The 20,106-nt window shown below is 40.6% G+C and overlaps 1 protein-coding gene and 14 non-coding genes across 15 annotated transcripts in view; 1 reads left to right on the top strand and 14 right to left on the bottom strand.

The window, feature by feature from the left end:
- The first annotated feature begins 521 nt into the window (after positions 1–521).
- Positions 522–20,106, top strand: part of fermt3b (FERM domain containing kindlin 3b) — a 24,729-nt gene continuing 5,144 nt past the window's right edge. The window contains exons 1-5 of the mRNA XM_063876018.1: positions 522–695; positions 1,722–1,861; positions 5,629–5,862; positions 19,161–19,277; positions 19,698–19,866. Coding sequence (XP_063732088.1) covers positions 1,738–1,861; positions 5,629–5,862; positions 19,161–19,277; positions 19,698–19,866 — 644 coding nt within the window. The 5' untranslated portion in view covers positions 522–695; positions 1,722–1,737. The remainder of the gene's footprint in view (positions 696–1,721; positions 1,862–5,628; positions 5,863–19,160; positions 19,278–19,697; positions 19,867–20,106) is intronic.
- Positions 2,510–2,581, bottom strand: trnaw-cca (transfer RNA tryptophan (anticodon CCA)). The gene has a single exon. It is a non-coding gene; the product is annotated as a tRNA-Trp (tRNA).
- trnaw-cca (transfer RNA tryptophan (anticodon CCA)) lies at positions 6,365–6,436 on the bottom strand. Its single transcript has one exon. It is a non-coding gene; the product is annotated as a tRNA-Trp (tRNA).
- On the bottom strand, positions 6,668–6,739 carry trnaw-cca (transfer RNA tryptophan (anticodon CCA)). The gene has a single exon. It is a non-coding gene; the product is annotated as a tRNA-Trp (tRNA).
- On the bottom strand, positions 6,956–7,027 carry trnaw-cca (transfer RNA tryptophan (anticodon CCA)). Its single transcript has one exon. It is a non-coding gene; the product is annotated as a tRNA-Trp (tRNA).
- trnaw-cca (transfer RNA tryptophan (anticodon CCA)) lies at positions 13,070–13,141 on the bottom strand. The gene has a single exon. It is a non-coding gene; the product is annotated as a tRNA-Trp (tRNA).
- Positions 13,360–13,431, bottom strand: trnaw-cca (transfer RNA tryptophan (anticodon CCA)). Its single transcript has one exon. It is a non-coding gene; the product is annotated as a tRNA-Trp (tRNA).
- Positions 13,650–13,721, bottom strand: trnaw-cca (transfer RNA tryptophan (anticodon CCA)). The gene has a single exon. It is a non-coding gene; the product is annotated as a tRNA-Trp (tRNA).
- On the bottom strand, positions 14,132–14,203 carry trnaw-cca (transfer RNA tryptophan (anticodon CCA)). Its single transcript has one exon. It is a non-coding gene; the product is annotated as a tRNA-Trp (tRNA).
- trnaw-cca (transfer RNA tryptophan (anticodon CCA)) lies at positions 15,023–15,094 on the bottom strand. The gene has a single exon. It is a non-coding gene; the product is annotated as a tRNA-Trp (tRNA).
- On the bottom strand, positions 15,312–15,383 carry trnaw-cca (transfer RNA tryptophan (anticodon CCA)). The gene has a single exon. It is a non-coding gene; the product is annotated as a tRNA-Trp (tRNA).
- Positions 15,871–15,942, bottom strand: trnaw-cca (transfer RNA tryptophan (anticodon CCA)). Its single transcript has one exon. It is a non-coding gene; the product is annotated as a tRNA-Trp (tRNA).
- On the bottom strand, positions 16,461–16,532 carry trnaw-cca (transfer RNA tryptophan (anticodon CCA)). Its single transcript has one exon. It is a non-coding gene; the product is annotated as a tRNA-Trp (tRNA).
- trnaw-cca (transfer RNA tryptophan (anticodon CCA)) lies at positions 16,751–16,822 on the bottom strand. Its single transcript has one exon. It is a non-coding gene; the product is annotated as a tRNA-Trp (tRNA).
- Positions 17,476–17,547, bottom strand: trnaw-cca (transfer RNA tryptophan (anticodon CCA)). Its single transcript has one exon. It is a non-coding gene; the product is annotated as a tRNA-Trp (tRNA).

Raw genomic sequence — 20,106 nt, 5'->3', positions numbered from 1 at the left:
CTGCATGCGTATTTTCTGGGGAAATTGTATTATTATTATTATTATTATTACTTAGTAGGCTAGGTCATTATGCCTGCTGTCAGTTTTGGAAACTATTTAATTGCTGTTTTGATGGGCTGACATTTTCAAGTTCATTCCTTTTTTGCATCTGAAAAGTAGAAAAAAAATCTGATACGCTACTTATTGTTAATTTGCAACTCACACAATTCTTAACAATAATCAATCTATTGTCTGTGTTGTTCTATCCCATACAATGGAGGCTAAAGACTAACAGCCAAAATAAGGAGAACAATGTGTGTTGTCTGCCTTTTTAATATTTAAAAATTAAGCACGCACACACACACACACACACACACACACACACACACACACACACACACACACACACACACACACACACACACACACACACACACTCCCTTTTATGCATCACTCACTATCAGCCTGTCTGTCAGTCAAAACTTGAGCTCTTTTCACATTTCCGCCTGGCGGAAACTGACAAAAAAAGGAACAAGCCTTTCTTGACAGAAGTGACACAAGCAGCGCAGACTCAGCTACACAGACCACAACCTGCCCAGCCCGAGAGGGGAAAGAAACTTGAACCTTTTCTCCGAAAACTTCTTCAGTGGTGTGAAAGAGGCATCAGAGTCGCACCAGTTTTCAAATCTCAAAACCTTGGACAGAGGAGACTCACGGTATTGTCTTTCAAATTTTGTTTGTGTGTGATGTGAGAGAAAGTGAGAAAGCATAAGGACACAGAGGTTATTAAGGCTTCACGTGAACAAAATATAGCGTTAAAAGGGAAGTGGTCGTGGATCAGAACTTATATATACAAACATGCAGATGAATAAAGTCAAGGCCTTCAGAAGAAGTAAGGAGGGATGCAGGCATTTCATCTAGTCCTTATGACCTTTTCTGTGATTCAATTCTTTAGAATTCTTAAATGTAATATATTTAAGAAGGGCTTACACTTTCATACACATGCAGTGGGTCTCCCATTGGGCGGGTCAGTAAGCGGAAGTGTGTGTCACTTGTGATTGTTAGTTAGAAACAGGAAGTGCTCATCAAACTGGACATGTTGCCAGAATCAACTCAACCTTCCAGAGTGTGTGTGTGTGTGTGTGTGTGTGTGTGTGTGTGTGTGTGTGTGTGTGTGTGTGTGTGTACGTACGCGCTTGTGTGTGTGTGTGTGTGTGTGTGTGTGTGTATGTGTGTGTGTGTGTGTTACTCAGTACTCATGTGATACTGAACGATGAGGAAAACTTTTGTCGGAAATACTCTGTCAAACTTAAGGGAGGTTTTGAACATAAGATCAATCAAGTTAAATAAAAAAATGTATTCTTATGAATTGATGTGAAATAATTCCCAAAATATAATATGAATAAACAAAGTCATTTTTCTTAGCATATATTGTTATGTTCTTGTCTTTATTTGTATTTTTTTTCAGGAATTTTAACAGTTGACTAATGCTTTAAAGTGCATATTTCTCAGTCATGACATGCACAGGTCCCTAAATAAATTGCTTTGTCGACATGATGTTGTAAATGAGTAAAGGCATATTGGCAGTTTGATAAAAGTGTTGGAAAAAAATGATAACAAAGTAACCCCCCTGATAGATTAAAGGTTTTGCTCTTCTTTCCATGCCTGCTTTGTCTGAGCTGTAAATGTTGTTGTTGACCAGCTTTTGATTGGTTGCTTCACCTTTCTTTCTAAATGCCCAGGCCTTATTCGCCCGGTATGGCAGTGTGGGACCTATCAGTCACAGTGGAGGACCTGGGGTCTGATGCGCCACCTGTCACCCTCAGCGTGGCCTCTGACCTCCACGTCGGAGGGGTCATCCTGAAGCTGGTGGAAAAGACACGTAGGTCTCCGTCCCTCTGTCTGTCTGTCTGTCTGTCTGTCCCAGGTTCAATGCACTGACTCACAATTGTTTCCTAATTTGCATGTACGGGCCAGAATTCAGACAGCATATAGGTAGCACTTTGAAAAGATTTAATGTTGCATCCCGCACGCATTGAAACAGTTAAGTAACCAATCAATAACATTCTTCAGCATTTGCCAGCAAATACAGCAAACATCCTCTACTATTGTTTTTTGCAAACATGTTAAACTAATTTCCAATCTTGAAATGCAAATGACAACCATATTAACCTGATAATGCTTTCTTTATGGAATCACATGATGGGGTATTCTATCCAACAATCTCTGTATATGGTGATTAATACTGTTCATTTCAACTAAACATTTTAACACTACAAAACAAGCCTTTTAAACTGTTATTTACTTTTCTAGACCACCACTAATAGTTTGAAAGTATTTATTTTAGTGACTTTTTAACAGGTAGTCCATCGTTTTTGTTAAGTGATGCTAAGTTGGTAGCCATTTTTGAGATCTCCAAGTGTGAAATTCGTTAAATGTAGATATTTTCCATAGACTGTATACAGTCTATGATATTTTCACACAGTCCATTGTGTGACCACCACGTTTAATAGAGGCGCAACAGAAAGCTTGACCCTGACGTGATTTGAACACGCAACCTTCTGATCTGGAGTCAGACGCGCTACCGTTGCGCCACAGAGTCTGGAACCATCGAATGACCAAGATCGAGAGTACACTGAGTTGTTGCGTTGTGACGAGATGCGCATGCACACAGGCATACTGAACACAAGCGAAACCTAGCAGACCTTGCATTGACTTAATTTCTACGGCAAATTACGGTTTAATAACGACAAGACTAAAAACATTTTGAGGTGTTCAATGTTGATAAATGATCCAACTTACATACTTTATTAACTGTTCATTAACTGACTCAGCAACAGTACAATTTCCTTAATTCATCTCTAATTAATATCATTCATTTCTGAGGGTGAAATTTTTGTTGTAAATTATCAATTTGCTTTCAAACATTTCAGGCAGTAATACAATTCCTAAAGTAGGTTTTGTTCATTATTTATGATGTCCCTAGAAATAGAGTTTCAACATGAATAATATTAACATTTTAATACCTGACAATAAATTGCCCAACCGTATCCCAGGCCAGAGTCAGTCCTAATCATAGTGTAGGACTTTTGATGTATTTTCTCACTTGTAAAGCGTCTTTGAGTATCCGGAAAAGCGCTTTATGAATACCAAGTATTATTATTATTATTATTATTATTATTATTAATAATAATAATATTATTATTCATTTCAAAATTGATCTTTTTGTTCTTTTATTCGAAGTCTAGAAGTAGATTTAAAAGAAAACAAAGTGAAGCTCCTCATATAAGTTTTTAAAAGGAGTATTTAATAACAGGATGTAGCAGTAGGTTTTACAAAAGTTTCACAGCTGTAGCTCAATAGTTCGGAACACGCTTCGACAGCCCACTTAAAAGAAGGCTATCTTGCTAGCGTAGTCATGAAGCTTTCACCTACGATATTCTATTATGCAATCCTTCTGAAGTGTATTAGTTATTAAACACGTAATAGTATTATTGCAGCATCAATGAATGAGAGGTAGAGGCAGTGTGTTTAGTATGTAACTTCACGTGTCCTTCTCCCTCTACTCATATATACAATACAATATTAGCTACACGCTAAGGCTAAAACCAACATCCGGTTTCAAAGTAAAACTGTTTTCAGAATAAGACAGTATTGTAGTTACACATAATATCGATTATTATTTCTTACAAAAGCCAATTCTATTCGCAGTTGTGTTTTGTACAGTGAGATATCAGTATTGACAGTATAAGAAAGCATCACAAGAACAAGAAGAAATCTCAAGTCTGCAAGCTACCATTGCGTCCCAGAATCTAATGAGAAATAGAAATAAACAGGAGACTGTTCTACTGTTTTAAGGGGAGTGTTTGTCGGTATTATGGCCAATAGAATAATTAATAAAAGGGTCTATCAGCGGTTTGAGTAACACCTTCTAGTTATTAATGTGAAAACATGTCCTGACTTTGATAGAGAGAAAAAACAAAGATACTGCCTTAGCATACACAAAATAGCTTAAAAGTCCCCAACTATTCAAAATGAACTTTTTGATGTCTTTACACATAAATGTAGTCAGAAAAAAAGTGTCAGAAAATACAACCCTATCTCTTTTCCTCCTTACCCACATCTCTAAAAACGGGGGTTCAAACGAGCTGTGTGTCTGTATATTCAGCAGGATTTCTGCAGGCGGGACTTACAGTTATTATATATATATGTAGCCAGGGTGCGATTTGACAAAAAAACAGAGGGGGGGATGTTTTTTAAATTTATTCATAGACAAGAACATTGGACTTTTAACTTGCATAACTAGGGAGAAAAAAACGCAAAAAGTAGACAGGCCCTTTTTTCGGGTCCGTGGATTAGTCCCCATCACAACATGGCAAAACTTTTAATAACCCATACATGGATTTCTATTCAACGTCACAAAAACATGCGTATGCACTAACAGGCAGAAAGCACCATAGAAAAGCATCATTGCTCTCCATGAAAAGACCCTCCAATTAACTTAAATCAAACACTCAAAATAATTCACTAAATAGCACAACGTGCTGTCAACACTCAGGGACAGGTCTGGAAAACTAGACAAAGTAAACAGTCGGCTCTGGTGACAAATTTGTGGTGGCTTTTTCGTTTTTCCTATCGGGGCATTGTCTGCAGCATTTCGGCCCTCTTCTATCCACAATTCTGCAAATGGGTCCTGTAAAGTAAGATGATATGCTGCTCTGAACGCGTTTCATGTTTGGTTCAGCGCTGTTTTTCCTGCGAAGTTCCCGCACAAAAATGTTACAATGTTTTTGTGTTCGATGACGTTCAGAAATATGCACCGTCTGCCAGAAGGCTGCTGAATAGCCTACTCTGATGTAAAGACACTGAAGATCGTTAGATTTCAAGAGTTTAAGTAGGCTAGCAGTTAAGTTGCATTCATCGCTATCAAGGGGGGGAAATCCTTGTCCCCACCGGAGATAAAAATAATTTAGCAGAGGTAGGGATAGGAAAACCAGAGGGGGGGAAATCCTCACCATCCCCCCCTACAAATCGCACCCTGTATGTAGCAGTAAACACTGAAGAAAGAACATCTCAAGCTATGTGCTGTATCAAAAACGATGCGCCACGTGTTTGGAAGTAATGTGGTCTGTGTTTACATTAGCAAGCATCGCTAACAGTCAGAGCTAATGCTGTACTGGAGAGAATATGTGTAATATAAAAGGTATTGTCCTTGTGGTAAACCCATCGAGAGAGAAACGTTTGAGCTCCAAACTGTTTCAGAAATAATGCTTGATGTTGCTTGGAATATGATATGCCGTTTAATCACAGCACCATTTAGCTGAGTTTCTCCCAGTAGAAAACTCTTCACAGAGAAGAGATCATGCGCGAAAGCTCTAAAGGGGCGTGGCCAGCACCAGCTACTTCCGTTTAAAGCAACAGATCAAAAATCAGTACTTATGCAACAGGGCTGAAATAGAGGGGGATGAGGCATGCTACAATGGCTGATCTGTTTGGTATTATGAACAAAACACTTCACAGACATGTTTTGTATAGATGTGGCCCTACAATATATTGTTTAAATATAGAATAATTGGGGACCTTTAAAGCTATGGATATTATCTGTGTTTCAGTTTGAAGCAACATATGTTTTGTGTCTGTCCTCTGCAGAGATAAAGCGGGATTGGTCAGACCATGCACTGTGGTGGGAACAGAAGCAACGGTGGCTGCTGCGAACGGCCTGGACCCTGGAGAAATATGGCATCCACGCTGACGCACGGCTGGTCTTTATGACCCAACACAAGCCCCTGAAGCTGGGGCTGCCAAATGGCATCACCCTGAGGCTCCGTGCCTGCTTCTCCAGTCCTGTATTTCAGACAGTGATGGGTGTCTGCAGGATGCTCAGTGAGTTTTGATTTATTTCCTTGTTCCATTAATATTAATCAGTAATTTCTTTATTTACTCACTTATTTGAATCATTGCATCTCTGAATAATATTTCAGTGGTTTGAATGGTAATAAACAGCCTTTGATGAAAAACAAATATTGACCCTGACGTGATTAACATTCTGATCTGGAATCAGACGCGCTACCGTTGCGCAACAGAGTCAGTTACCATGTGTAGCCGACTGTTTCACCACAAAGGTGAAAAGCATATAGATAGCATTTTTAATAGTTGTCAGTTGAGGCCTATTTGAGTCTTGCAATAAGAAATTGCCAAATCAACCTTAAGGGAGGGGCCAGAAGATATGTTGACATGGCAGGACATACGTTTTTCTCTCCCTTGTAGTTCCTATGTTTTGACCTGTGTCTAAAAGCTTCTTGATAGCATTTTTTCTATATGCGAGTTTAGTCCCTCATTTGAGTCTTGAAATGAGAGTCCACAGCCTTTGATGAGACATGATTATTGACCCTGACGTGATTTGAACACGCAACCTTCTGATCTGGAGTCAGACGCGCTACCGTTGCGCCACAGAGTCATTCAATGGTTTTTGCACTTTTCCAAAAACCTCCCAAGTCAACATTTAGTGAGGGGCCAGAAGATATATCAAAGTAGCATGATTGGACGGGAGATGTTCTAATCCTTACAGTGCCTACTGTTTCACCACAAAGGTGAAAAGCATCTTGATAGCATTTTTTATAGTTGTCAATTGAGGGCCTTATTTGAGACTTGAAATGAGAATCTGCATCCTTTGATGAAACAGAAATATTGACCATGACGTGATTTGAACACGCAACCTTCTGATCTGGAGTCAGACGCGCTACCGTTGCGCCACAGAGTGTTACTGGTTGTAATTTTGCAAAAAAACTGCCAACTCAACCTTTAATGAGGGGGCAGAAGATATATCAAAGTAGCATGATTGGACGGGAGATGTTCTAATCCTAAGAGGGCCTACTGTTTCACCACAAAGGTGAAAAGTATCTTTTATAGATGTGAATTTAGTCCAATATTTGAGTCTTGAAATGAGAGTCCACAGCCTTTGATGAGACATGATTATTGACCCTGACGTGATTTGAACACGCAACCTTCTGATCTGGAGTCAGACGCGCTACCGTTGCACCACAGAGTCAGTTACTGTTTGTAATTTTTTCAAAAAAATGCCAACTCAACATTTAGTGAGGGGGCAGAAGATATATCAAAGTAGCATGATTGGACGGGAGATGTTCTAATCCTAAAAGGGCCTACTGTTTCACCACAAAGATGAAAAGCATCTTTTATAGTTGTCAATTGAGGGCCTTATTTGAGTCTTGAAATGAGAGTCCACACCCTTTGATGAGACATGATTATTGACCCTGACGTGATTTGAACACGCAACCTTCAAATTTGGGGTCAAGGGCCCCCCCGTTTTCGCAACAGAGTCGTTATGTTGATTTTGCAAAAAACCCGGCAATTAACCCCTTTTGAGAGGGGCCCCGAAGGTATAAAATAGTGATTTGGATAGGTTTTAACTAAAAGTCCTTCTGTTTCCCCCCAAAAAAGGGGAAAACCCTTTTTGAATTTAGGGTTTTTTGATCTTGAAATGAGAGTCCCAAAACCTTTGATAACATTTATTGACCCTGATGATTTTAACCCCCAACTTTCTGATTTGGGAAATAGCCCTTTCCTTGGAAAAAAAAATAATTTTTTGATTTTTCCAAAAAATCCTTCAACTTTAGTGGGGGCGAAATTATCAAAATAGCATGATGGACGGAAAGGGCCCCAACCTTTAAAAGGGCCCAGTTTACCCCCAAAAATAAAAGCCTTCTTTTATAATTTTTAAAATTACCATTTTGAGCTTGAAAAGGGGGCCACCTTTGAGAAACAGAAAAATTTACCCCGACGGGTTTTTAACAGCAACCCTTTTATCTGAGTAGACGCGCTGTTGCGCCACAAATTTATGGTTTTTAATTTTTAAAAAAAATGCCCAAATCAACCTTTTGAGGGGCAGAAAATATTAAAATAGCATAAATTGGGCGGGAATGTTTAATCCTAAAGGGCCTACTGTTCACCCCAAAGTGAAAAGATCTTTTATGTTTTTTAATTTAGGGGGTTTTTTGAGTCTTAAAGAGAGTCCCCACCTTTGGAACATGATTTTGACCCTGACGTATTTGAACCGCAACCTTCTATTGGAGTCAGAGCGCTAAAAATTTTCCCCCCGAGTAGTTTTGTTGTAATTTTCCCAAAAAAAAGCCAAACCCAAATTTTGTGAGGGGCAGAAGATAATCAAAGTAGATGATTGGACGGAGATGTTCTAAACCTAAAGGGCACTGTTTCAAACCCAAAGATGAAAAGCATTTTTATAGTTTTAATTACCCCATTTTAGTCTTGAAATGAATTTCCCATTTTTATGAGACATATATTTACCCCGATGATTTGAAAAACGCAACCTTTGTCTGGATCAGAAAACCCCTACGTGGCCACAGAGTCGTTCGGGTTTATTTTGCCCAAAAAAATGCAATAACCCTTTTTGAAAAAAATGAAAAAGGGTGAAGATTTTTTAAATTTATTTCCGGGTACAAAAGGAAAAAAATCTTTTTATTTGAATCTATTTGTTTAGGGGAGTTTGGGGGTTTGAAAGCGCCCCCGGGGGCGGTGAAATTTGAAAACCCGGGGACTTTTCTTCGGGGACTTAACGGTGCCCCAGTTCCCCGGCCAAATAAAATTTACCAAAACCCCCCACTTAGTGAGGGGGGAAAAGATATATCAAAGACATATTGGCGGGGATGTTCTAACCCAAAAAGGGGCCCACTGTTTCCCCCCCAAAGATAAAAGCAAAATTTTATAGTTGTCAATTGAGGGCCTTATTTGAGTCTTGAAATGAAGTCCCCCACCCCTTTTAGAGAATGATTTTGACCCCGACGTGATTTTAACACCCAACCTTTATCTGGGGTCGACCCTACCGGCGCAAAAGGTCAGTTCCTGTTTTTTTTTTGCAAAAAAAGGCAATTAACCTTTTTGGGGGGGCAAGTATATAAATAGATGATTGGGCGGGATGTTTAACTTTAAAGGCCCTGTTTCACCACAAAGGTGAAAAGACTTTTTAGTTTTTGGGTTGTCCCTTTTTTGATCTTTAAAATGAGAGTCCACACCTTTGAGAGACTGATTATTTCCCTGACGTGAATTTTAACACCAAACCCTTCTGATTGAGTCAGATTCCCTTTCGCCACAGAGCATTTAATTTTTTTTATTTTTCCCAAAAAAAAAACCCCAAATCAACCCTTTTGTAGGGGGCCCGAAATATGGACATGGGAGGAATGTTTTTCCCCTTAAATCCTATGTTTTACCCAAAAGGGCAAAACTCTTTGCATTTTTTAATGTTGGGGAATTGAATGGGAAATGAATTTATTTTTGGGAAAGAAAATTCCCTCATTTTAAAGCTTTGATTGGAGTCCAAACCCCTACCGTTGCGCCCAGGTCAGTTACTGGTTGTAATTTTCAAAAAAAAAAACCCAATAAAAATTTAGGGGGGCAGACTATATAAAAATAGCTAAAAAGACGGGAGTGTTCTAATCCCAAAAAGGGGCCCACTGTTTCCCCAAAAAATGAAAAACATCTTTTTTTTGTTTTTAGGGCCCAAATTTGGCTTAAATGAGAATCCCAACCTTTTATGAAAGATTTTTGACCCGACTTTTTTTTAAAACGCAACCTTCGATCTGGATCAGACCCTAAAAGTTGCGCCCCAGAGTCGTTTGTTTTTAATTTTCCAAAAAATGCCCAAATCAACCTTTTGTGAGGGGCAGAAAAATAATCAAGTAGCATATTTGGGCGGGGGATGTTTTAATCCTAAAGGGGGCCCACTTTTTCACCACAAAAGGGGAAAAACACTTTTATATTGTAATTACCCTTTTTTGGTCTTGAAAGAGAGTCCCACCTTTAGACATATTATTGACCCGACGTGATTTAAAACGCAACCCTTTTTGATCGGAGTCAAGCGTACCGTTGCGCCACAGAGTAGTTACTTTTTGTAATTTTTTCCCCAAAAATCCAACTCAACTTTATGAGGGGGAGAAGAAACAAAATGCATGATTTGGACGGGAATGCTAATCCTAAGGGGCCCACTGTTTCCCCCAAAGAGAAAAATTTTTATAGTTGTGAGATTAGTCCTTTTTGAGTCTGAAAGAGAGCCCCCCCTTTGATGGGGATTAATTGACCCTGACGGATTTGAAAACCCCCACCCGGGGAGCAACGCGCACGGTTTTGGGGGATTTTTTAAAAAGCCAAAAACTAACCCCAAAATTAAAAGTGAAAGAAAGAGAGTTTAATTTTTTTTCAAGGGGAAAAGGGACAAAAGGGGGAAAAAAAACCTTTTTGTTTTAATCCCTTTTTTGGAAAAAGTCGCCTTTTACGGGGGGGGACGGTGGAAAAAAACTTTCGGGCAAACCCCGTTTGGGACGGCTTTTTGGGGGTTAATTTTCCCAAATCCCAACCCCCCTAGGAAAAAAAACCCCCTTATGGGGGCAAAGATTTCAATAAATTTGGGGGGGGAAGGGTTTTTTTTAAAACCCCCCTGTTTAAAAAGTGGCATTTTTAGGCAAATTTACCCTTTTTTTTAAAAAAGGGGCCGCCTTTGATTTAAATTTTACCCTTGGTTTCCCCGCCCCCTTTTATTAACGCCGCTCCTGGACAAAGGAGTTATTGGGGAAATTTACCCAAAATCCCAACCAAAGGGGGGGGGAAAGTTAAAAAGATTTAGGGAATTTTTAATTAAAAAGGGGCCTTTTTCCCCAAAAAATAAAATTTTTTGGTTTTAATTGCCCCCATTTGAAACCTGAAATCGAGTCAACCCCTTTTTTGGGACAAAAAACTGGGTTTTAAAAATTTTTTGGGGGACCCCTTGGCCAAGAGAAACAAGGTTTTTTATTTTAAAAACCTCCAATAAATTTTTTAAAGGGGGGGAGAAAATTTTGAAAATTTTTGGAGGGGGATTTAACCCCCCAGGACTGTTTACCCAAAAGGTAAAACTCAAATTTTTTTTTCAATCACTTTTTACTTGGAAAAAAACTATTTTTGAAACAAAAAAAAAAAAAAAAAAAAAAAAAAAAAAAAAAAAAAAAAAAAAAAAAAAAAAAAAAAAAAAAAAAAAAAAAAAAAAAAAAAAAAAAAAAAAAAAAAAAAAAAAAAAAAAAAAAAAAAAAAAAAAAAAAAAAAAAAAAAAAAAAAAAAAAAAAAAAAAAAAAAAAAAAAAAAAAAAAAAAAAAAAAAAAAAAAAAAAAAAAAAAAAAAAAAAAAAAAAAAAAAAAAAAAAAAAAAAAAAAAAAAAAAAAAAAAAAAAAAAAAAAAAAAAAAAAAAAAAAAAAAAAAAAAAAAAAAAAAAAAAAAAAAAAAAAAAAAAAAAAAAAAAAAAAAAAAAAAAAAAAAAAAAAAAAAAAAAAAAAAAAAAAAAAAAAAAAAAAAAAAAAAAAAAAAAAAAAAAAAAAAAAAAAAAAAAAAAAAAAAAAAAAAAAAAAAAAAAAAAAAAAAAAAAAAAAAAAAAAAAAAAAAAAAAAAAAAAAAAAAAAAAAAAAAAAAAAAAAAAAAAAAAAAAAAAAAAAAAAAAAAAAAAAAAAAAAAAAAAAAAAAAAAAAAAAAAAAAAAAAAAAAAAAAAAAAAAAAAAAAAAAAAAAAAAAAAAAAAAAAAAAAAACCCCCCCCCCCCCCCCCCCCCCCCCCCCCCCCCCCCCCCCCCCCCCCCCCCCCCCCCCCCCCCCCCCCCCCCCCCCCCCCCCCCCCCCCCCCCCCCCCCCCCCCCCCCCCCCCCCCCCCCCCCCCCCCCCCCCCCCCCCCCCCCCCCCCCCCCCCCCCCCCCCCCCCCCCCCCCCCCCCCCCCCCCCCCCCCCCCCCCCCCCCCCCCCCCCCCCCCCCCCCCCCCCCCCCCCCCCCCCCCCCCCCCCCCCCCCCCCCCCCCCCCCCCCCCCCCCCCCCCCCCCCCCCCCCCCCCCCCCCCCCCCCCCCCCCCCCCCCCCCCCCCCCCCCCCCCCCCCCCCCAAACCCTTTAGTGGGGGGCAAGAAAGTAGCATTTGGACGGGAGTCTAATCCTAAAGGCTACGGGTTACACAAAGATAAAGATCTTTTAAGTGTAAGGGGCCTATTTGAGTCTTGAATGAGAGTCACACCTTTGATGGACATGATTATTCCTGACGTGATTTGAACACGCAACTTTGTTGGAGTAGGCGCTACGTGCCCCAGGTCAGTTATGGTGTATTTTACCCCTGCCAATCAACCTTTAGTGAGGGGCAGAAGATATCAAAGTGCATGTGGACGGGGTTTCTAATCTAAGAGGGCCCTGTTTCACCACAAAGTGAAGCTCTTTATAGTGTGAGATTAGTCCCTTTTTGAGTCTGAATGAGATCCCCAGCCTTTGATGGAAGATTATTGACCGAGTGATTTGAACACACCCTTTGATTGGAGTCAGACGCCTTCCTGCGCCACAGATCATTATGGTTTTTTATTTTCCAAAAATCCAATCAACCTTTGTAGGGGCGAAGAAATATCAAAGTAGCTGATTGGACGGGAGTTTTATCTAAGGGGCCTGTTTCCCAAATGAAAAACCTTTTGTTGTGGTTTGTCCCTTATTGGTCTTGAAATGAAGTCACAGCCTTTGTGAGACATGATTTGACCGACGTGATTTGAACGCACCTTCTGACGGGTCAGACGCGTACGTTTCCCACAGGTCGTCTGGTGTAATTTTGCCAAAAACGCAACTCAACCTTTATGAAAGTGAAAAAGATGAAAATAACTTATTGTCATGCACAGAGACAAGTACTGGCAACAAATGCGGTTCGATTTGACCATCTAGTGTTAGGAGCAGTGGGCTGCATTTGTACGGCCCGGGGAGCATGAGGTAACCGTGTCTTGTCAGGGCCAGGGGGGGGGGGGGGGGGGGGGGGGGGGGGGGGGGGGGGGGGGGGGGGGGGGGGGGGGGGGGGGGGGGGGGGGGGGGGGGGGGGGGGAAACTCCCAAGTCAACCTTTAGTGAGGGGCCAGAAACTATATCGAAGTAGCATGATTGGACGGGAGATGTTCTAATCCTTACAGTGCCTACTGTTTCACCACAAAGGTCAAAAGCATCTTGATAGCAATTTTTATAGTTGTCAATCGAGGGCCTTATTTGAGACTTGAAATCAGAATCTGCATCCTTTGATGAAACAGAAATATTGACCCTGACGTGATTTGAACACGCAACCTTCTGATCTGGAGTCAGACGCGCTACCGTTGCGCCACAGAGTCAGTTACTGGTTGTAATTTTACCCAAAAAATGCCAACTCAACCTTTAGTGAGGGGGCAGAAGATATATCAAAGTAGCATGATTGGACGGGAGATGTTCTAATCCTAAGAGGGCCTACTGTTTCACCACAAAGATGAAAAGCATCTTTTATAGTTGTGAGATTAGTCCCTTATTTGAGTCTTGAAATGAGAGTCCACAGCCTTTGATGAGACATGATTATTGACCCTGACGTGATTTGAACACGCAACCTTCTGATCTGGAGTCAGACGCGCTACCGTTGCGCCACAGAGTCAGTTACTGGTTGTAATTTTACCCAAAAAATGCCAACTCAACCTTTAGTGAGGGGGCAGAAGATATATCAAAGTAGCATGATTGGACGGGAGATGTTCTAATCCTAAGAGGGCCTACTGTTTCACCACAAAGATGAAAAGCATCTTTTATAGTTGTGAGATTAGTCCCTTATTTGAGTCTTGAAATGAGAGTCCACAGCCTTTGATGAGACATGATTATTGACCCTGACGTGATTTGAACACGCAACCTTCTGATCTGGAGTCAGACGCGCTACCGTTGCGCCACAGAGTCAGTTCCTGGTTGTAATTTTGCCCAAAAACTGCCAACTCAACCTTTATGAAAGATGAAAGAAAGATGAAAGATTCAACTTTATTGTCATTGCACAGAGTACAAGTACTAGGACAACAAAATGCGGTCTCTGCATTTGACCCATCCTAGTGTTAGGAGCAGTGGGCTGCCATTATGTACGGCGCCCGGGGAGCAGTGTAGGTAACCAGTGTCTTGCTCAGGGACACCACGGTGGCACTTGGTCTTTCGGGGACTTGAACTGGTGACCTTCCAGTTCCCAGGCCAAGCCCCTATGGACTTCACCACCACCGCCCTTTAGTGAGGGGGCAGAAAGATATATCAAAGTAGCATGAATGGACGGGAGATGTGTCTAATCCTAAGAGGGCCTACTGTTTCATCACACAAATGATTATTGACCCTGACGTGATTTGAACACGCAACCTTCTGATCTGGAGTCAGACGCGCTACCGTTGCGCCACAGAGTCAGTTCCTGGTTGTAATTTTGCCCAAAAACTGCCAAACTCAACCTTTATGAAAGATGAAAATAAGATTTAAGATTCAATTTAAAAGGGGATTTTTCCCCCCAAAGTAAAAAGGTTTTTTAGGAATTACCATTTGGTCTTGAATAACCCACCCCTTTTGGAGCAGATTAAATTTGGCCCGACGTGATTTAACAGTTTTGTTTGGGTTTCAGGGACCCACGTTTGGGGCACAAAAGTCTTTTTGGGGCTGTAAATTTTTTTCCCAAAAAAAAAATTTTCCCAACCTCCCTTTAGTGAGGGGGGAAAGATTATAAAATGCATGATTGGACGGGGGAGTTCAAAAACCTAAAAGGGCCCCAGTTTCACACAAAAATGAAAAGCTCTTTTTTGTTGAAAGCCCTTATTGAGTCTTGAAATGAGAGCCACACCCTTTGATTTGGCATGTTTTTTTGACCCTACGTGATTTTAACACGAACCTTCTGATTTGGGTCAGCGCTCCTTGCCCACAGAGTCTTTTTGGTTTTTTTTTTTCCCAAAAACTCCCCAATCAAACCTTTTAAAAATGAAAAAAAGGGAAAAAAATTTTTTATTCCGGAAATTGGCCAAAAAGGGTTTGGACCCCGTGGAGATGGGGGCCTTTTTAACCCCCTTTAACCCGTTTTTGGGGCCCCTATGGGTTTTACAAAACCCCCCCCCAAAGGTTCAAAGCCCCCTTTGAAGGGGGGAAAAAATTTTAAATAAGGGGGGTTTTAATAAAAAGGGCCTTTTTGAAAAACTTTTTTTTTTTCAGAGGGATTTGATCTTGAAAAGAAACAGAAATATTGACCCTGACGTGATTTGAACACGCAACCTTCTGATCTGGAGTCAGACGCGCTACCGTTGCGCCACAGAGTCAGTTACTGGTTGTAATTTTACCCAAAAAATGCCAACTCAACCTTTAGTGAGGGGGCAGAAGATATATCAAAGTAGCATGATTGGACGGGAGATGTTCTAATCCTAAGAGGGCCTACTGTTTCACCACAAAGATGAAAAGCATCTTTTATAGTTGTGAGATTAGTCCTTATTTGAGTCTTGAAATGAGAGTCCACAGCCTTTGATGAGACATGATTATTGACCCTGACGTGATTTGAACACGCAACCTTCTGATCTGGAGTCAGACGCGCTACCGTTGCGCCACAGAGTCAGTTCCTGGTTGTAATTTTGCCCAAAAACTGCCAACTCAACCTTTATGAAAGATGAAAGAAAGATGAAAGATTCAACTTTATTGTCATTGCACAGAGTACAAGTACTAGGACAACAAAATGCGGTCTCTGCATTTGACCCATCCTAGTGTTAGGAGCAGTGGGCTGCCATTATGTACGGCGCCCGGGGAGCAGTGTAGGTAACCAGTGTCTTGCTCAGGGACACCACGGTGGCACTTGGTCTTTCGGGGACTTGAACTGGTGACCTTCCAGTTCCCAGGCCAAGCCCCTATGGACTTCACCACCACCGCCCTTTAGTGAGGGGGCAGAAGATATATCAAAGTAGCATGATTGGACGGGAGATGTTCTAATCCTAAAAGGGCCTACTGTTTCACCACAAAGATGAAAAGCATCTTTTATAGTTGTCAATTGAGGGCCTTATTTGAGTCTTGAAATGAGAGTCCACACCCTTTGATGAGACATGATTATTGACCCTGACGTGATTTGAACACGCAACCTTCTGATCTGGAGTCAGACGCGCTACCGTTGCGCAACAGAGTCAGTTACTGCTTGTATTTTTGCAAAAACCTGGCAATTAACCTTTAGAGAGGGGCCAGAAGGTATATAGAAGTAGCATGATTGGACGAGAGATGTTATAATCTTAAAAGTGCCTTCTGTTTCACCACAAAGGTGAAAAGTATCTTTTATAGATGTGAGTTTAGTCCAATATTTGAGTCTTGAAATGAGAGTCCACAGCCTTTGATGAGACATGATTATTGACCCTGACGTGATTTGAACACTCAACTTTCTGATTTGGAGTCAGACGCCTTACCATTGCGCCACAGAGTCATTCAATGGTTTTTGTACTTTTCCAAAAACCTCCCAAGTCAACCTTTAGTGAGGGGCCAGAAACTATATCGAAGTAGCATGATTGGACGGGAGATGTTCTAATCCTTACAGTGCCTACTGTTTCACCACAAAGGTCAAAAGCATCTTGATAGCAATTTTATAGTTGTCAATCGAGGGCCTTATTTGAGACTTGAAATCAGAATCTGCATCCTTTGATGAAACAGAAATATTGACCCTGACGTGATTTGAACACGCAACCTTCTGATCTGGAGTCAGACGCGCTACCGTTGCGCCACAGAGTCAGTTACTGGTTGTAATTTTACCAAAAAAATGCCAACTCAACCTTTAGTGAGGGGGCAGAAGATATATCAAAGTAGCATGATTGGACGGGAGATGTTCTAATCCTAAAAGGGCCTACTGTTTCACCACAAAGATGAAAAGCATCTTTTATAGTTGTCAATTGAGGGCCTTATTTGAGTCTTGAAATGAGAGTCCACACCCTTTGATGAGACATGATTATTGACCCTGACGTGATTTGAACACGCAACCTTCTGATCTGGAGTCAGACGCGCTACCGTTGCTCCACAGAGTCATTCACTCCTTGTAATTTTGCCAAAAAACTGGCATCTCAACCTTTAGTTAGGGGCCAGAAGATATAGTGACATGGGAGGACATACATTTTTCTCTCCTTTGTAGTTCCTATGTTTTGACTAGTGTCTAAAAGCTTCTTGGCATTTTTAATAGTTGTGAATTGAATCCCTCATTTGAGTCTTGGAATGGGAGTCCACCGCGCTACCGTTGCGCCACAGAGGTAGTTACTGGTTGTAATTTTGCAAAAACCTGGCAATTCAACCTTTAGTGAGGCGCCAGAACCCATATCGAAGTAGCATGATTGGACGAGAGATGTTCTAATCCTAAAAGGGCCTACTGTTTCACCACAAAGATGAAAAGCATCTTTTATAGTTGTCAATTGAGGGCCTTATTTGAGACAACAAAATGCGGTCTCTGCATTTGACCCATCCTAGTGTTAGGAGCAGTGGGCTGCCATTATGTACGGCGCCCGGGGAGCAGTGTAGGTAACCAGTGTCTTGCTCAGGGACACCACGGTGGCACTTGGTCTTTCGGGGACTTGAACTGGTGACCTTCCAGTTCCCAGGCCAAGCCCCTATGGGGCCTTATTATCAATTGAGGGCCTTATTTGAGTCTTGAAATGAGAGTCCACACCCTTTGATGAGACATGATTATTGACCCTGACGTGATTTGAACACGCAACCTTCTGATCTGGAGTCAGACGCGCTACCGTTGCGCCACAGAGTCAGTTCCTGGTAGTAAATTTGCCCAAAAACTGCCAACTCAACCTTTAGTGAGGGGGCAGAAGATATATCAAAGTAGCATGATTGGACGGGAGATGTTCTAATCCTAAAAGGGCCTACTGTTTCACCACAATGATGAAAAGCATCTTGATAGCATTTTTTATAGTTGTCAATTGAGGTTCTTATTTGAGACTTGAAATGAGACTTGAAATGAGAATCTGTTTCACCACAAAGATGAAAAGCATCTTTTATAGTTGTGAGATTAGTCCCTTATTTGAGTCTTGAAATGGGAGTCCACACCCTGTGATGACACATGAATATTGGCCCTGACGTGATTTGAACACGCAACCTTCTGATCTGGAGTCAGATGTGTCACCGTTGCTCCACAGAGTCATTCACTCCTTGTAATTTTGCCAAAAAACTGGCATCTCAACCTTTAGTTAGGGGCCAGAAGATATAGTGACATGGGAGGACATACATTTTTCTCTCCTTTGTAGTTCCTATGTTTTGACTAGTGTCTAAAAGCTTCTTGGCATTTTTAATAGTTGTGAATTGAATCCCTCATTTGAGTCTTGAAATGGGAGTCCACCGCGCTACCGTTGCGCCACAGAGGTAGTTACTGCTTGTAATTTTGCAAAAACCTGGCAATTCAACCTTTAGTGAGGCGCCAGAACCTATATCGAAGTAGCATGATTGGACGAGAGATATTCTAATCCTTACAGTGCCTACTGTTTCACCACAAAGGTGAAAAGCATCTTGATAGCATTTTTTATAGTTGTCAATCGAGGTTCTTATTTGAGACTTGAAATGAGAATCTGCATCCTTTGATGAAACAGAAATATTGACCTTGACATGATTTGAACACGCAACCTTCTGATCTGGAATCCGGGCGCGCTACCGTTGCGCCACAGAGTCAGTTACTGGTTGTAATTTTGCCAAAAAACTGCCAACTCAACCTTTAGTGAGGGGGCAGAAGATATATCAAAGTAGCATAATTGGACGAGAGATGTTCTAATTCTAAGAGGGCCTACTGTTTCACCACAAAGATGAAAAGTATCTTGTATAGATGTGAGTTTAGTCCAATATTTGAGTCTTGAAATGAGAGTGCACAGCCTTTGATGACACATGATTATTGACCCGGACGTGATTTGAATACGCAACTTTCTGATTTGGAGTCAGACGCCTTACCATTGCGCCACCGATTCATTCAATGGTTTTTGCACTTTTCCAAAAACCTCCCAAGTCAACCTTTAGTGATTATTGACCCGGACGTGATGTGAAGGTTTATCGAAATAGCATGATTGGACGGGAGATGTTCTAATCACAAGATATAGTGACATGGGAGGACATACATTTTTCTCTCCTTTGTAGTTCCTATGTTTTGACCAGTGTCTAAAAGCGTCTTGATGGCATTTTTAATAGTTGTGAAATGAATGAATACCGTTGCGCCACAGAGTCAGTTACTGTTTGTAATTTTGCCAAAAAATAGCCAATTCAACCTTTTTTCACCGATATCTAAAAGCTTCTTGCTAGCATTTTTTATATTTATGAGTTTAGTCCCTCTTTTTAATAAAAATAATTAATTTTGCCTTCATCTGCTCTGTTTTACCTACACAGATATCCGTCATCCCGAGGAGCACTCGTTCCTACGACCTGTTGAGGAGAAAAAGAAGAAAAAAGATAAAGATTCGGTTGAGGATATTTACGACCTGACAGGGGTGCCTCTCTCCTCAGGTACACTTCAAACTGCAATCCTGAAATGCGCAATTTACATTATAAAAACAAATAGAATATTGATTGTTTCTCATTTGTTATAAAAAAAAGTTTTTAATTATTCAATTTAAATGATAGATGGTTTTTTTTGGCGAAATATAAATATTCTACATCTCCCGAATGGAATTTCCTAAAGAAGAATGGAGATTGTTCTTTCCACTACAATGATTTCAAAAGGTATACGACATCTGTCCTCATACGCCCCTCTGCGGGATGTTTGGTTTAAAATACACAATGGTGCTTTAGTAGGAGTTTCAGGTTCAGAGTTCAACACAATTTGTGCACAGAGCCATATATTACAGATGTCAGACTGTTTTATTCAACTCTACAATCGAACCACCCTTTCAAATTTGACTATACCCTTTGACTCTTGCTTTACAGCCTCCCGGCCCTGTCTGTATAATGGCATGCCTGCTCACTTTGCCGATTCACCTCAGATGGAGGCCATATACAAGATGCTGTCAGTCACCCAGCCTCCCCCTGCCCCCGAGGTCATAACCAAGCAGTACCGACCAGCCAGCGTGGTAGACAAGGCCCACATCAACGGCAGGTACGCATACAGACATATCTGTTTGGAAAGCTTTTTCAAGACCAACGGCAGTCTGTGAATATATTACATAACTTCATGGTCCTTTACAAAGACCTTGAGAATAAGAATATTGACCCAGATGTCACTCTCGGCCAGATACACTACTGCTTTACAACAGGCCCTGTAGTACTGCTCACCAAAAAGTCAAACACTGGAAAGGGTACAGTTAGTATTAGAACATCATAGTCGTCCATTTCATGG

Source organism: Eleginops maclovinus, chromosome 23 (assembly GCF_036324505.1).
Source record: "Eleginops maclovinus isolate JMC-PN-2008 ecotype Puerto Natales chromosome 23, JC_Emac_rtc_rv5, whole genome shotgun sequence".
In the NCBI taxonomy this organism is placed as follows: Eukaryota; Metazoa; Chordata; class Actinopteri; order Perciformes; family Eleginopidae; genus Eleginops; species Eleginops maclovinus.
The sequence above is the reverse complement of the archived record's forward strand: the minus strand, read 5'-3'. Positions and strand labels throughout refer to the sequence as shown.